The sequence below is a fragment of the Podarcis muralis genome, chromosome 5 (genome assembly GCF_964188315.1).
Source record: "Podarcis muralis chromosome 5, rPodMur119.hap1.1, whole genome shotgun sequence".
In the NCBI taxonomy this organism is placed as follows: domain Eukaryota; kingdom Metazoa; phylum Chordata; class Lepidosauria; order Squamata; family Lacertidae; genus Podarcis; species Podarcis muralis.
The window spans coordinates 79,210,029-79,227,608 of NC_135659.1; the positions used below are offsets into that span (position 1 = coordinate 79,210,029).

Sequence of the window (17,580 nt, forward strand, 5' to 3'; positions counted from 1 at the left end):
ACTTCCCTCCTTCCTTCGATACCATTTCTTCATACCTACCCCATTTTTTCCCCATATTTACTTTCTTTACACTTATCAACTCCACCGGGGCTAACCAGTGTGGGGTTTTTGGTTCTAGTATGTTCTTATATCTATTCCAAACTTCTATCAGAGGTCCTTTAAAGATATGGCTACAAAATCCCTTATGTACTCTTGTCTTATCCCTCCACAAGTACGCATGCCATCCAAATTTGTTCGTATACCCTTCCAGATCTAACAGTTCTGTATCTTCCAACTTTATCCACTCTTTTATCCAGCTGAGGCATGCGGCCTCGTAGTACAATCTCATGTCTGGTAGGGCGAAGCCCCCTCTTTCAGTAATATCTGTTAATACCTTAAACTTAATTCTGGGCTTCTTTCCTTCCCAGACATATCTAGAGATCGCCCTTTGCCATTCTTTAAAATTTTTTGTGCCTTTTATTATGGGGATCGTTTGAAATAAAAATAACATTTTAGGGAGTATCATCATTTTGACCATGGATATTCTTCCCCATAATGATAATTTCATCCTGGCCCAAACCTCCAAATTTTTCTTAATTCCATTCCACACCGGGGTGTAGTTATTTTGGTATAGGTCGATATTTTTGTTGGTGAGCCAGAGTCCTAAATATTTTAGTCAGTTTGCATTTCTTGGTACAGAAAGTACTGATCTGATGTGTAGAGATCTTTCCTGTTCTAATTAATTCAAGAGGGTTCTGGAAGCTTCTCTGTGTGAAAGAAACAAGCGGAAGGTTCATGGTGTTTGGGTTATTCCTTCAGAGAAGATGAGTACAGCTGGTTTAAACTGGTTGTGTTATCTCTTCTGTCAAGGTCATGCTGACTATAATAAGAGGCCAGAAGGAGCCTGGGTTTTATTTTCTTTCTTTCTTTCTTTCTTTCTTTCTTTCTTTCTTTCTTTTCTTTTTATTGAATTTTAAATTGGTTATTTATATAAACATTCTATTCACTCTTTAACATATATCGTACACATATAAAAACCAAACAATAACAATATTTCTACACAAGTGACTTCCCGCCACCTCAGTGCAGCTTCTTCTGTCTTCTTTCTCTTTTCAACTGTGTTGTTTTCCCTTATTGTCTTTCTAATACATAATTTATCTTATCTATCTGATCTTTACCTTGCAAAATTTAGTTTTATTTGAGAACAATATTTTCCCAGATGATCTTTTACACATTCTCTTTTTTCAGATAATCTTTTACACGTTACTTTCTCTTTCTATCTCTTTTCCTTCTGGTGTGGTGTTCTGTATATAGTGTCAAGGTTTAGTCTTATTATAAGTTATTGTAATATTAAGTTAAGTCTGCTGCAACTGGATTTCTTATGGACAGTGCCAATCCTGAATGTATTAGATTTGTGACCATTATGCTCATTTGCCTTCAGTAGCAGTAAAGCTCTGCTGGATGAAATACCATTGCCTCTGGTCTATTTTTTGAGAATCCTGCAACGTGTTTAGGTTTTAATTCAGCTAACTATACGTTGGAATCTACTCTGGATCCATATTGAGTAGAATTCCATGACAACCCTTCCCGTCCACTGATTCTTCTGCTCCAATGCCCTCCCAGGCAGATACTGGACTGCAGCTGTCTCCCATTATCACTGAGCAGTGGGTGTGCTGCCGGGGCTAGTGATGGGTGGAGTCCACAGATCCCCCACCCCTCCCTTAGCAAGTGCAGGATTAGAAGACTACAGTGGTACAGTGGTGCCTTGCAAGACGAAATTAATCCGTTCCGCGAGTCTCTTCGTCTTGCGGTTTTTTCATCTTGCGAAGCACGGCTATTAGCGGCTTAGCGGCTATTAGCGGCTTAGTGGCTATTAACGGCTTAGCGGCTTTAAGAAAAAGGAAACAAACTCGCAAGAACTCGCAAGACGTTTCGTCTTGCGAAGCAAGCCCATAGGGAAATTCGTCTTGCGGAACGACAAAAAACAGAAAACCCTTTCGTCTAGCGAGTTTTTCGTCTTGCGAGGCATTCGTCTTGCAGGGCACCACTGTACCTCGGGTTACAGATGCTTCAGGTTACAGACTCCGCTTACCCAGAAATAGTACCTCGGGTTAAGAACTTTGCTTCAGGATGAGAACAGAAATCGTGCTCCGGCGGCGCAGCAACAGCAGGAGGCCCCATTTGCTAAAGTGGTGCTTCAGGTTAAGAACAGTTTCAGGTCCAGAACGAATTAAGTTCTTAACCCAAGGTACCACTGTATTGATTGAGGCAACTTGTAGTTCCACCCTAAGTAGGTTCGTGACACTTGCTATCTGACTTCCCACATGATACAAAGAGGGATATCCCTGTCTTAAGAGGGGGGAAGGAGCCAACCAGCTCCTCAGGGGGCAGAAAAGCCAAGAAAGTCCCCATAACCTTCCTTCCCTCTAAGAATCTCTTTATTCTCAGTTGTAGGCTGTTTCTGCCTATTCCCATTATCTTTTCTATTCATCTTTTCAGCACAGCTACAGAGAAGTGGGAATCCTACTCCTGTACTTGGCCGTTGGGGTGTCCGTTTTCTCCGGAGTGGCCTACACAGCTGAAAAGGAAGAAGATGTTGGCTTTGATACCATCCCCGCCTGCTGGTGGTGGGGGACAGTGAGCATGACCACCGTCGGCTACGGAGATGTTGTGCCAGTGACGGTGGCCGGCAAGCTGGCTGCTTCCGGCTGCATTCTGGGCGGGATTTTGGTCGTGGCGTTGCCCATCACCATCATCTTCAACAAGTTCTCCCACTTCTACCGCCAGCAGAAGGCCCTCGAGGCCGCTGTGCGGAACAGTGATAAGAAGGAACCGGAGGACTCTGAGAATTACCCGAGCCAAGAGTCAGAGTTTTGCAGTGAGGCCTACCAGAGAGACGATGACTTTACCAGAAACATACTTCCAGTCCATTGAGACGGACAGGGAATCAGGGACTTCAATTCTGGCATCAGGCTTCCAGGCAAGGAGCTCGTGAGATGGTCGCAGGAGCAAATACCTCTGCCATCATGGGCCCATTAGTTATCAGTGACCTGTTGCAGAATCACTTGCCTGCTGAGCCAATGCAGAATACCAACTCACCTTATGCATCTGGATTTCCAGTATTTTGCCCAAGACGCTATACACTGTGACTGACTCGATCCTCTACCCACCAAGGGACCGTTGGAGCCAAATGGCCAAACTGCTATGCTTCTTGATGCAGTCCATATCTCATCCCTCCAGAGCAGCAAAAGAGGGTAGCTTTACCATTATCAGCACTTTTTAAGGTCCTTGCAGGGGTGTGTGAGTGGGGAAAATGCTATTAGCAACCCTCAGGTATAACCGACAGGCAGGGGAGCAAGGCATCCTGGCTGGATTGGAAATGCAAGACTAGAATCCTAGCAAATAATAGGCAAATGGCGCAACCATTTTTTAAAGGCTCTTTTTCTCATTTTAGGTGTTCAGCAGCCATCCCAGTAACAGCCACCATGATCCTTAGTTCAGATACAACCAAATGCTCTCCACTGTTCGTCAAGTTGTCAATACACAACATTATTCCCCCCACCCCAATTTCTGTGCTCTGAAGACCGGATTATGATTCTGCTTCAGCTGTTGCCAAAGAGACCAGATAACGGTTGCAAAGTCTATCCTGAGTTTCTGTGACAAAGTGTTGTTTGTGGCTTATGAGATTTATAGAAGAAAGAACCTCCTGGCTCCCTTGATAAATGTCTGTCCAACAGAGACAGTGGAGACTTATCAGTGGATGCAGAAGAATTAAATAGATTTGAAGCTGATGAAGGAAAACAGGGCAGGGTGGTGTGGGAGAATTCTGATACCTGGATGTGCTGAATAAGGGTTGGAGTACATCACGGGGTGGGTGGGGCTGCTACTTAGTGCCTCATGGCCAATTCTCCACCCCAACCCTTAATGTTTTAGAATGAAATGGATGCTTTTTCTACAACTATGCATGGTATACCCTTGACTTCTCAGCATTGGTGCCCAAAGCTCAATGAAATTGAAAGATTAGATTTTAAAAAAAAGATACTAAAGCAAATGTCTGATACAATTCAACTGTCACAAAATAATAGTGTCAGCCATTGGAGTAGTAGATGGCTTTAAATTAGGCCTCATCTCCACTGTACACTTAAAGCAGCCCTGGCTTCCCCCCAAGGAATTCTGGGAGCTGGAGTTCGTTAAGGGTGCTGAGAACTATTAGGAGGCTCGTGTTCTCCTTAGAGAGTTGCAATTCCCATAGTGCTTTAACAATCAATCCCTCTTCACATGGAACTCTTGAGAATTGTAGCTTTGTGAAAGGAATAGGGAGCCTTCTTACAACTCTCAGCACGCTTAACAAACTACAGCTCCCAGAATTCCCTGGGGGGAAGCCATGACAGTTCACAGGGGTATCATAGCCCTCTGAATGTATGGTGTAAATCTGGCCACTGATACTGCTATGTAGACATGGCTGGAATAAGCACAGGTTATCTTAAAGGGGTTTTTGTTTTTGCAGATGTGTTTACCTCATTCCTGATGGTGGTTTCTCTCCCAGTACTTTGCTCATATTGGGAATCCCACGCCTCAGTGGAGGAGGAGATGGAAGAAAACTTTCAGCTAGACTCCATACGCTCATGACAGGACAGCCATAGCACCCATGCAAATATAGCTGCAGAAAATATGGCCCGTAGCAAGGGGATAGCAGTGGGTTTTCTTCTCATTGGTCACAAGGTGTTATATAACTTCACCTGACACATGATTATAAGGCTCGGACAGCAGCAGTAACATAAAACTGTCATTGGGGCCAAGGAAAATGTCACGAGATAATGAGCAAGCTTCCAAGAACGCAGAACTCTCCTTTGAGACGAAGGTTAAGCAAGAAAGCTCAGGGTGGGAAGATGCCACACTTTGCCATTTGTAACAATCTGAAAATGGACTAGAGGAGGCATTGGGCAGGTTTAATTAGCCTGGCCTGAGCTAGTTGCAAACAACAAATGCATCTCTGGGTTCACCAAAGGCTACGAGAAGGAAGGAGCAATGACTAGCTTTCGCTTTTGAAAATATCAATGGCAGCAGTTATTCTGGTCTGTTTCTAAAGCTAATCAGAACAGAAGCATCTCTTATAAGGTAGACTTAACACTTACAAGAGCTCTGCCAATGATAACTCTGGCATGGCAGCCCCCAAATTGTTTTAGGGTCCCATTGTGGACACAGACCTTGGTTTTGTTTTTGTCTTTAGTAGTTGTGTGTCTGAGAGAAGTTAAACAAGACCTTCAGGGAGGAGGACCCTTTTCCAGGATGGAATCCAGCAGGGGAACCTGAGGAAAACTGGGGGGTTCTGATTAGCACTGCAAACCTTGAATCACTAAAGATTTCCTGTTGGTTTCAGTTGGGGTTAATTCACAGTGGGTGGTGCGAGGATTGTGGCCCAATAACCTGATCCTTTACACTTGCTGCACCCAGAATGCACTGCAGCAGCTAACACGATTTTCCTCTGGACGCTACAGGGCCATTGATAGATTACACAGGTACCAATTCCTGGGCAAATTAGCAAGCCATTTCAGTTTTGCAAGCCAGTCTTTTGGCACACAAGTTCCATTTTGGTCCAATTGCTTTGTACCTTGTACGTCTCAAGCTTGCTGTGGGGTCTATTGTCCTCTGTGCTCTACTGCTCAATGCACTATCATCAGTCTCTTTTCTTTTCAAAGAGAAATGGAGAATTATTAGGGGCCCGCAAGTGTTTTTCCTAGTGGATTCAAATTAATTTAGCGGAGTTTCCCTTCAGCAGCGAGCTTTGCGCCGAGCATGTGGGAATTCTTCTGCTGGCATGGGCATGTGATGATAATGAAATGTCACTATTATGGGATGAGCAGGTTTGCGGAGCTCAGGGCCAACTCCAGGCGGCAAAAACCACAGCCTTCCACGAACACCCCAGGGGATGCTGATGCAACGCAACCAGAAAGCCTGTGAATGGCAAATAGCGCGGCTCCCTGTGTGCTAGGCAGCTGGAGGAACTTTCTTCCAGTGTTCCTGCCTGCCTGCCAGCTGCTCTCTTAATCCCTGAGGTCTCTTTCTGAAGTAGGCAAAGGGAACAGGAAGCTTGCTGACAACAGAGTCGAGCCATTGTTCCATCTAGCTCAGTATTGTTCACATTGACTAGCAAGCAGAGTCCCAGGATTTCAGGCTTTCTCCCAGCCCTATGTGGAGATGGCTGGGGATAGAACCTGGGCCTTCTGCATGCCAAGCAGGTGTTCTGCCCAAGAGCGACAGTGCTTCCCTAAAGGGTTGCAGCCAGGTAATAAATATGCTGATGGCCCCAGAAGAAGAAGAAACTGCATCTGCCCAAATGTATCCCCCCCTGAAAAATGAAGGGGCACCATTATTCCTTGTCAGTCCTATTATGCCCCCCGGGGCTACTTGGGGAACATGGGTGGGCGGGGGGATATAAATTGAATTATTAATAACAATAAACCCAAAACTCCCTTCTGAATGACTCTCGAGGGGAATACACATGCAATGCGTTTATAAATATGTAAGCGAGTTTTTGCACACGTTTTTTTTCGAAACGCCGGAATTACGGCTCTTTCTGATAAATAAAGAATGCTTAACGAACATGCCAGAATTCCCTAGCTCAGTGGAACAGGCCGTGTTTTTTTGTGGGCAAATTTCCCTGGCACCTCCTGTTCGGACTGGGACAGAGTCCTTTCTGAAACCTCACATAGCTGCTGCCAGTCAGTGAGAGCATACTGAGCTAGGTGGAACAATGATCTGATGAGGAATGTGTTTAAAAGTAACATTAAGTAAAGCATGCAGTGTATAACATGCACATCCAGAGACATACCACACATGACATAGACCTTTAACCCCTCCTGTGCATATAAAACCTATGCATATAAAACCTACTCATTAAGCTGGCAACACTTCATAAAACATGTATAAGTACATTCATTCTTAGATGCTTCTCATTTGAATAAAGCTATTTTTCCCTGTCTTCCAAAACAAAAATCAGCTTAGCGCTACCGGATCTCATTTTAATTAAAGCAGTTAATTTGTTCGTTTTCTGACACAGAGGGGTGTGCATTACATTGGGTTCTCCCCCGCTCCCCAGTTATTTGCTAATATCATTTTAGCACCCTCTAGAAGATTACAAACCAAATTCCTATTTACTTTCCTGACACAGTCTCTCGGGCTGTTTAAGATGCCACTTTGTGAAGCGTAAGACAAAGAATGCCTGCTGTGTTGCCTTCCATTATTTATAATCTCTCTCTACCCCACACAACCTCTGGTTGTTACATCACCGCAAAATGTGGAGAGAGGAAGAAACCTACCGACCCAACACACCCTTATCGAGCATTTCTCTTACTGGTAGTCACATGTTACATAGGTCTAGTCCTTAAAATATAAGTATTTGGAAATATGCAATACAATACAACTGGAATTGGGTGCTGATTCCTGTCGACTGTAGACTTGCTGAGAAAGCTACCGTATTTTTTGCACCATAACACTCACTTTTTTCCTCCTAGAAAGTAAGGGGAAATGTCTGTGCGTGTTATGGAGGGAATGCCTACGGGTGGCATGCCTACGGATTTTCCTCCTCTAAAAACTACGTGCGTGTTATGGTCGGGTGCGTGTTATAGAGCGAAAAATACGGGGTAGGTTCTCTGCCACGTATGTGAAATGGCTCTTATGCTAAGGTTACCAGATTTTTTTTTGTGAATCCGGGGACACTTTTCAACTTCAATGGATTTTGTATGGGGACTGATGTGTAAATCTGGGGATTTTGCAAATTGCAAAAAGAATGGGAAATGGAGAAACTAGTTCTCAAAAGTGCCAGCACTATATATATATATATATATATATATATAAAATTTAATTTTTATTGAAATATTTTCATGGATAACAAAGGTACATACAATATCTCTGTTTTCAATTCATAGAGTCCTTTCTACAGGACGATTACATTCGATGTGAGAGACTGCTGTCATAGGCATTGTGAGGGGGCAGGGGCGGCAGAGAGATAAACATAGTGTTTTTATTGCATTTCCCTAAAAATTCCTTCAGGACAGCTCACAAGAACAATACATATACAATAGCAACAGCAGCAACAATATCGTCACAAAAAAACCGCAACACAAATATCGATACCAAAATCAGCATTGGACAAATCTTAACTTAAAAGCATAAAAATGTGAACCCAGGGAAGGTATGTTTCATTAAAACAGCATTTGGTGTCTGTTGACAGCCAATTTTCTCAGGTGCCTGTTCCATATTATGGGCACCACCACCGGAAAGACCCTGTCTCTTACACCAGAGGTAGGCAACATGCTGTCGACTATAGCAAGATCGCTCAAACTATCCCAAACTAGCACAGTGTTGCTGGACTACAACCCCCATCATCCTCAGCCTGTTTAGTCAATAGTCAAGGATGATGGGTGTTGTAGTCCATCAACATCCGAGAACCCGAGGTCGAAGGTCATTACTTATGTCAGCGTATGAGGTTTTTTGAAGTTATGCTTTATATGTAATGGCATTAGTAGATCTTTCATGGCTAAACTGTAGACATGTCCTCCTGTTATTAAACAAAGCAGGAGTTTGATCAGGGTTTTGTAGTGTTGTCCTGTGTAGGCCTTCAACCTAGTTCTACTGTGGTTGGCAGCCTCATTCTCTGTGACAAATGCTGTAGAATCTTATAGGGGAAGGATCTGTAGATAAGTCCAATCATGGTGGTTGTGAGGAAGGAGTGGGGAAACACCTCTTCATTTTCTCTCTCTGGAGAAGTCCATAGTGCTTTGTTTGCCTCAGGCTTCTGCCTTTCATTTGCTCAGGCTCAGTAAGGAAGACGGCCAACTTCTTAAAGCACCTTCGGCTGAGAGATACCCCCCTCCCGTTTATTACATCTGGCTTGAGCACCTCCATGAGCCTGGCTGAATTATATCCATATTAACACAACTCGCCAGAGCCTTGGGCTGTTTTTGTCTGGAATGGCTCGGGAATGGCTTTCAGTGCCCGTTTGTAATGCTGGCTCATTTGGTATGTTCTTCTTAGAAATCCCTTCCTCTATCGGGGCCAATTCAGACCTCCTCCAAATGGCTTCAGAGAAGCAATTGCTGTGAGCGTGCTATGTATCCTCCCCCCAGTGCATTTCTGGTGTACAGCATCTTGAGAGAAAGCAGGCACCAATAGTAGTTAGAAGGCTTTGCATAGTCCCTGCTCAGTGATACCAAAGCAGGCAATTTAGTGGACGCCTTTTGTAATTGCCCAATTAACACAGCCGTAATGCATCTAATAACAAAGCTTGTCCACTCTCGGTTCACTATTAACTTGGGTACCACTTCGTACTTGTATATCTTCCCTCCAATAACCCATAATAACTTTGGGAAATGGCTATTTTGACTTCACGTTTAAGAGGCCCCGGAGCCACTATTAACTTTAAAAATGGAAGATCCATCATCACTGATTTCCCACTTCATGTCTAGTTGTGTGCTCAGTGCCCTGGCTTGGAAAGCTATGCTGCTTGACCTCAATATAACTAGAACTCTCTCCAGTGCCGATTGCTTTGCAATCAAACATCTTCTGCCACAATCACTTGCCTTTCAGCATCAAAAAGTAAATGGCCATGAACTCAACTTACAATAACTAAGGAAGTTTCTGTTGTCCCGATTCAGCAGCAGAGCTCTGTAGTAGTAGAAGTGATTCTGCTTATCGGTCTCCTCCTCCACCAGCACAAAAAGCAGTCCTTTGAAACAGGCACTTGCCTCGTTGCCTATAGCAATTAAAAATGGTCTCCAGGCAACCAGCCAAGAGATGCTTTGGTAAATGAGAAAGGGTTGGTTTATTGTCATTTTCTCTATTGCTGCTGAAGTGCTACAAATGAAACTAGGCAGCAACACTTTTTTATGGGGTAGTAACTGTTGTGAAATCACTTGCAAGGCTGCACAAAGGAAGAAAAGGTTGGATATGGAAAGACAATGCAGGGAACTGTGACAATATTGATCATTGTAAAGGAGGAGGAAGCCTGTCCCCTCCAAGCGAAAGGTACACCACTTCTTGCTTTTCCTTTTAGCTCTCGAAGCAAATGTGTATATATGCGTTGGGGTTGCCTCTGGACAGCAAAGATGGCATGTTCTTTGTCATTACTTTGCACCTGTAGGCAATCCTGGAAACGGGAAGGAAGCTTTCCTTCCCTAAACCAGGGATGAGGAATTTTTGACCCTCCACATGTTGATGGACTACAACTCCCACCATCCCTGACTGACCACTGGCCATGCTGGCTGCGGCTGATGGGAGTTGTAGTCCTGCAACATCTGAGGCGGCCACAGGTCTCTCACACCTGCCCTAAACAAATGAATGCCTTAAACCTTTAGGCCCTTGTTCCTCAAAATTGTTATTGTTGTTTAGTCGTTTAGTCGTGTTCGACTCTTCGTGACCCCATGGACCCGAGCACGCCAGGCACTCCTGTCTTCCACTGCCTCTCGCAGCTTGGTCAAACTCATGCTGGTAGCTTCGAGAACACTGTCCAACCATCTCGTCCTCTGCCGTCCCCTTCTCCTTCTGCCCTCAATTTCAGGGAGTCTTCTCTTCTCATGAGGTTCCTCAAAATACCTCCACATATTTCTCAGTCCCTCACAAATAAGTGTTACTTTCCCCTTATGGTGACAGGTATGCCTTTGGGTGCCGGGTGGTGGTAAGCAACAGTGAAGCAACATAGTAATAGTAATAGTATTAGTAGTAATAAAATTTATTGTTTGTATCCCACCCACCTGACTGGGTTGCCCCAGCCACTCTGGGTGGCTTCCAGCATATACAGAAACATCATAAATCATCAGACATTAAAAACTTTCCTCAGTAGCAGGACATCTGCTTTGCATGGCAGAAGGTCCTAGGTTCAATTTCCAGTATTTCCAGGTCAGGCAGGGAAAGAAGCCTGCTAGAAGAGCTGCTGCCTGTCAGTGTAGACAATATTGAGGTCAATGGACTTGATGCTCTATTAAAGCTTGATTATTGCCTGCCACCAAGCAGAAAATCTGCTGTTTGTGGGCTTCTCAGAGGCTCCTGACTAGTTACAGTGGGAAATAGGACCCTGTTTTAGTTGGACCTCTTGGTCTAATCCGGCAGATGTCTTCTTATGACCAGGGTTCCATCAAGTGACGATAGTGTGTGATTGGCCATTCCTGTGACGGGGCTGTGATGCAGTCAAATGCACACATGCAACACATGTCTACCCCTTCCTTCCCTAAGTTGATGCATTCCAGATGTTTGTCTCGAGAATTCCCATCAGCCACAGACAACATACTGCACAGCTGTGTTGGCTAGAGCTGATGGGAGTCGTACTCCAAAACATCTGGAGTGCACCAGGTTGGAAAAGGCTGGTCTTTGTTGTTGTTTAGTCGTTTAGTCGTGTCCGACTCTTCGTGACCCCATGGACCAGAGCACGCCAGGCACTCCTGTCTTCCACTGCCTCCCGCAGTTTGGTCAAACTTATGCTGGTAGCTTCGATAACACTATCCAACCATCTCGTCCTCTGTCTTCCCCTTCTCCTTGTGCCCTCCATCTTTCCCAACATCAGGGTCCAGGGAGTCTTCTCTTCTCATGAGGTGGCCAAAGTACTGGAGCCTCAGCTTCAGGATCTGTCCTGGTCTACCCTTTAACAAAACAAAGGTGGGGAGGAAATCTCAGTGGTTTCCAATGAGTGGCCTCCCCAGATCAGCAGGCATCATGAGCAGGCAAGCTAATGTCTCTGCCTCCCAGAGCTGTGAGTGCTAAGAAGAGGGAAGAGGTGAGAAAAGTCAAGAGGAATTCAAGCTTCTGTGTTGCCTGAGTTCTGTGTTGCCTGAGTTGCCAAAAACTGCATTAAGCTGCAATATTGATAACTGAGGGCTGATCTAATGATCTCGGAACCTTCCCCTTCCAAGATTAGAACCGATCAGGGCAAGCACTGGAGTTCAGATTGCCGTTGCCATTCTTCTTTATAATGATGAAAATTGCTTTAGTTCCTCTCCTTCCATCAGCATAAGAGCTTTGAGCGCCAAGGCTGCATTTTCACGAACAAATGCAAGCAGTTCACCTTTGGCGTAATTGAACAAAGAGGACCACATACGTCCTTTATCTAGGTTTGCTGGGTAATCAGAAGTGGGAGAGAGAGAACTGATAATATTTGCAGAATAGCAAATATTCAGTTCCGTGCACATGATTATGATTAAGGCTTAAACACAGGCGTGCTTAAGCCAACTGAGTTAGCGAGCTGTCCCTTATCAGTGATTGGGTTGCTACAATGGCACAGGTTCTTAAAACATTAGAGACCAAAACACTGCCCAACTGAGCTTATATGATGCTATGGAATGTTTACAGATACTCTTACTGCTGAGATGGAAAATTCAACCTGAAAGGGCCACATGGGGAGAATGGACTGAATTGGAGTGATTCAGAGCCAAACATCCATTGGTCTGAGCACAATCATTAGAGACCTGAAAGAATCTTATTTACGGTAATTTGGCGTTTGTCTGGTCCAATTTGCAGCTAGCTAGCAAACTGGCCATTATATCTCATCTGACAGTCAGACAAATCTGTCCCCTGCTCTGATTTTATTTTGCTTATTTTCAGAATTTATATGACGGCTTTCAATAAATCTTTCTGAGGTGGTTTATGAGGGAGAAAGCATTACATTGGAAAACCACAAAAGGCAAGTTATAAAACAGAAACGATAATAACATTAAAACTTGCAGATGTTAGAAGGGGAACTAAAAAGGTTTTCGCCTGGTGCAGAAAATTTGTTAATATCAGCAACAGGTGAGCTTCTCTGGAGAAGGCAGGGTAGCATATGCAAGAAGGTCCTTTCTGTACTCTCCTCCCAGTCCTTTTATTTAAACTCAGAATTTAGGTTCAACAGCATGCTTTTCCGAAACAGAAATGATTTACAACCCAGCCATGATGCATGTTTGTGTGGAAGTAAGCCTCAGTGAATTCAAAGGGACGTACCCTAGCAAATGCATAGTATTGCAACCACATTGAATCCATTTTAGCTGTGTACATGGCACTATAGTAGCTAGAATGGCAGGGAAAGTTGGATCCAGACTTAAATTCCTTTCAGATATGAAACTTCGCCGGTGTTTTTGGTAAGTCACCAGCTCTTGGTGTAACTTAAGGGAGAGTTCGTGAAGCTAATTCCACTCTGAGTAAGAAAGCAAGGCAAGATTTAAATGCAAGTAAAAAACAAGTTGATGTTTCCTGTGTGGCTTTTTGTCATTCTTTATATGGAGGTTTCTGCTAGTAATTTTTGTCGGGTGCCCCCCCCTCCATAACAGAAATAAGTACTATCTTTTGCAATGACTAAAGAACCAGTGTTGTGTAATTGTGTTGTTGCCTCTGATGTTTTTTGCTGCTTGTTTCTGTCCCCACACCCCATTTTCACTTTGCCAAAAATGACAGCATGCCAACAACAGCACAATCCTAACCATTGGGCTACTAGAAGTAAGTCTGAATTGAATTCAGTGGGGCTTGCTCATTTGGTAAGTAGGTTTAAGACTGCAGCCTCAGTTTATTTTTTGTTTTTCTCTCTGTGTGTAACCAAGAAAGTGAAATTGAATCACTCCTGAGTGTGCATCAACTAGACACGTGAACTGTTCCCTTAGAAAAGCATTGTGATCTGAACATCTGGGGGGAAATGAAATGGATAGTAAATAAGCAGACATGTCTTCTGCTTTTTAACTTTTCTTCAGTTTCTTCCAGTGGTGGTGCAGCACTGAACAATGCTCCCTGTATAGCATTTGATCAGTGATGGCTGTTGGAAATACACAAGTCCTGTGTGGCCGTGTGTGTGTGTGTGTGTGTAGGTGTGAGTGAGTGAAATCTCCTCAAAGGATGCCTTAGGTCCAAACTAGATTCAATATCAAACGTTTCTTTGCAGCATGCAGGTTAAAATCGCTCCCTTGAAGCTGCTGTTTGTATTGGGAAGAAAGCTCCCATGGGCACCAATTTTGTGTTTTTATATTGTAAATCGCCCTGTGATCCTCGGATGAAAGGCAGTATAGAAAATAATAATAATAATAATAATAATAATAATAATAATAATAATAATAATAATAGGAACTTACCTTCCAAATCAATTTGCAGCTTTGAAGGAGCCATTTTGAACTTTCCAAAGAAAGTGTTAAACTCCTGTCTCCCAACCTCACCACGGCTTTTTGCATTTTCTAGAACCTGCTGTTCAAATGTAAATACACATTTGATACTGTGTCTACTTTGATCCTGAAGGCCCAGATTGTCCAAAGCAGCCACAAAAGATTTCAGAGCATAGAGATGAGCCAATAACATAGGCCCCTGGTCATCATACATGTCCGTAAGATGGTGTGTAAAGTTTCTGAATTCATGTTTTGCTTAATGTGCGTGCTAATGCCTATTCCTACATGTAGAAACACCAACCCTACTGACCTAAATAGGGAACTGGGCACTTTAAAAGATGTCTGTATGTGTAAAGTGTTTAACTACCTTTCGTGTAGCTTGGTTTTGAAGAAAGACTTGAAACCAGTTGTTTTGCCCCATTCCTTTCAAGCCAAGAGACTACAGCGCAATACATCAGATCACACCTCATGCTGGCTCCAAGAGAAACACAATGATGGACATGAATACATTAGCCATGAACATCAGAGCCATCGTCTTCCATTCTTAAGAAGCAAATAGGGTCATTCGTGGTCCAGACTTTGCTCATTTTTGTGAGATGGAATTGCTGAAGAAGGATGCTACAGATACTTGAATACAGGAGTACCCATTTGCTCCTCAATATCGCCGGGTAGCAAAATGTACTTGATATTAGATGCCAGTTAAATATGCTAAGGAAAACTGTTATGCAACAAGATCATCAAAAAGCATGTACAATAGTAATTTTATATTTATGCATGGGATGCATATGGTATATTTTATTAAAGATCTTAGTGACCCATCATCAGATATCATTTCTTGTTCTTCTCCACTTTTACACTGGGAAAGCTTAGGAAGTTCTGTCGGTTGGCATGTTGGAAGCATTTCAAAATCCCGTTGCGCAGTTCTTTCGTTCAGACCATCCAAAATGTCACAAAACTATGAGCAAGATTTTGAGTTCTCCAAAACCCTCCATCAAGCCGAATGTTGAGGGCGAAAGAATGTGGATGAGGGAAGGAAAGAGGGAGAAAAACCTGGGCTGATGTCCATGGTGGAGGAGAGAACAGACTTACAGAGCAATCATATGCATATTTAGTCAGAAGAAGTCCTGTTGAGTTTAGGAAGGCATAGTCCCAAATAAGTGTGATTAGGATTGCAGCCGTATTTGGATGGTGGTCTATTATGGGGATCTGCTGGCCTCAGACCCAGCCAGCAAGATGTCAGGTATAATGAGAGCTGTAATTAAACATCTGGAGGGCCCCATCCCTGCTGTAAGCACTCTAGTCTTATTTCCTTTTTAGGTCAAGGTTTATGAAAGTGAGCCTGCCATTATAATATGGACAACAGTGCCTCTTGCCCTAAGGAAGCATTATCCATCTCCCAGTCTACTTAGGTCAAAAGTGGTCCTCCACATGTTGCAGAACTACAGCTCTCATCAGTCGATGGGAGTTCTGTCCTCCACTGCACTTGGACACCCTTAAAAATAGAATAAAATAGTGATTTGAACTGTCAGAACAAGGAGTGGAAGGAAATACCCAGTTGTTTGTGACCCTCGCTTTCATTCTTTTAAAGAAATAACTCATCCAATTTCATTTAGTTCCAGCCTGTGGGAACCAGCTATCTCAGCCTAAAATTAGAAGAACTATATTTAAATACAAAATGCTGAAACAACTGGCTGTGGCGTAATTCTAGCCAGTTAAATAACCAGTTCATTTTATTTTAAATGCTAATAATAGAATTAGTGGAGAAGTGTAAATTCCAAAGGGTATCTACATTTGAGTCCATGTATTGTTTTAGAAACTGCAAATTAAGTCGGTTCGCAATGTGGTACAATTTTAAAGCTGCAATGCCAAGTCTAGATGGCCATCGGCCAACAGTTCCAAGGGTTACCCTTGAACTTGCTGAACTTGGCTTTACCATTTACCATTTAATTAGAGTATTTTTCGGTCCATAGGACACACCTTGTTTTAGAGGGGGAGAACAAAGGAAAAAATTCTCCCCCTCTCTGTGAAGCTTCGCTGAAGGGGCGCTGCGCAGAGAGGGGGAGATTTTTTGTTTCTTGTTCTCCCCCTCTAAAACAAGGTGCGTTCAGTGCGTTCAAGGTGTGTTCAGTCGCCTTCAGTGAAGGCAACCCGGAAGCCTCCGGAGCTCCTTTCGACCTGCTCTCCGGGGCTGGCGGTGGGGGAATTCCGGCTTTCCCCCACTGCCAGCCTCAAAGAGCAGGTCGGGGAGCAGTGTAAAGGCTGTGCGCAGCCTTCCCGCTGCTCCCCGAGCTTGTAGGGCTGGCAGGGGAAGCCCGGGTCCCCCCCCCCCCAGCCCCAGGGACCACACATTTTTAAGACGCACAGACATTTCCCCATAGATTTTAAGAGGGGGGAAGCGTCTTATGGAGCGAAAAATACGGTAAATGGAGGTTTCTTCTTCTTTTAACCAGGGCTGGGAAACTGGATCCAGTCAGATTTAACCCTCTCCCAGTTTTTTTAAAATGTATTTTTATTAAAGATTTTCTTGATTTACAGGTGTGCGCAATATATTTCTTTATGTAACTTTTTTTTTAACCAATCAGTTTCATTTGTTGAGACATTAGGAAGAAAAGGGGGAAGGAGGTGGAGGGGGGGAAAGATGAGTGGGGGTGGGGTTGGGGGGGGCGATGTTTCTATTTTACTTACTATATGTGGGCTTTTGTGTCAGCGTTGCTTGGGCAGGTTCTCTGCTGTTCACTTGTGTTCCTTTGGTGGTGGGAGAGGTTGGGGTTGGCCTAGGGTGTGGCTGTTCATTTGTGGTTGGCTGTGGTGGTCTTTGTTTTCATGTGTGAGTGGTGTGTGTGTGTGTGTTTTGGATCAGGTTAGCCCTATGGATTTGTATGCCATATTGATTTTTGTTGTTGTCTTCTTGGGTTGTGTATGTGATAAAGGGGAGCCATACCAGGGTGAAGGAGTCTTCTTCTATTTGTCCCTGTGTCAGTTTCAGTTTATTGGTTAATTTTTCTAGTAAGGCAGTTTCCCATATTATTTGGTACCATTGGTCCATGCTTACTCCTGACAGGTCTCTCCGGTGTCTGGTTATGATGTTTCTGGCTGATGAGAGTAGGTGGGTTATGAGTTCTTTGTGGTGTAAGTGGGCATTGTCATCTTGGAAGATGTTTAGTAGGGCCAATTCTGGGGTGATTTCTAATACTTGCCGCAGATCAAACCACCTTCATAAGCATAGCTGCAGGGGCAGTTTGAAAAGTTGGCAACCCAGTGTTGGTATGACTTTTGTAGGCATGAGGAAGAGAACAGAAGCTGACTACCCTCAGTGAAACTCATATTTGGTAGATGAATGAGCTCACTTTCTGCTGATCACCTCAAAGGAAGGTGCTCTCTTTTTAAGTTACAGAACATTCCTCCTCTTGATATTAAATGGAATGCAATTTCAGCATCTGTCATGAAAGTCTCAATACTAATAAACACAAATAAGAAATATATCCCTTCTGGC

General features: G+C 43.7%; 1 protein-coding gene across 4 annotated transcripts in view; it reads left to right on the top strand.

Annotated features, from left to right (window-relative positions):
- Positions 1-14,908, top strand: part of KCNS1 (potassium voltage-gated channel modifier subfamily S member 1) — a 47,898-nt gene extending 32,990 nt beyond the window's left edge. For 2 of the 4 annotated variants that reach the window (XM_077929257.1, XM_028735047.2), the window contains one exon: positions 2,479-14,908. In XM_077929257.1, coding sequence (XP_077785383.1) covers positions 2,479-2,913 — 435 coding nt within the window. In that variant the 3' untranslated portion in view covers positions 2,914-14,908. The remainder of the gene's footprint in view (positions 1-2,478) is intronic. The other 2 variants (XR_013393010.1, XR_013393011.1) reach the window with 2 other exon arrangements.
- The last annotated feature ends 2,672 nt before the right edge of the window (positions 14,909-17,580 follow it).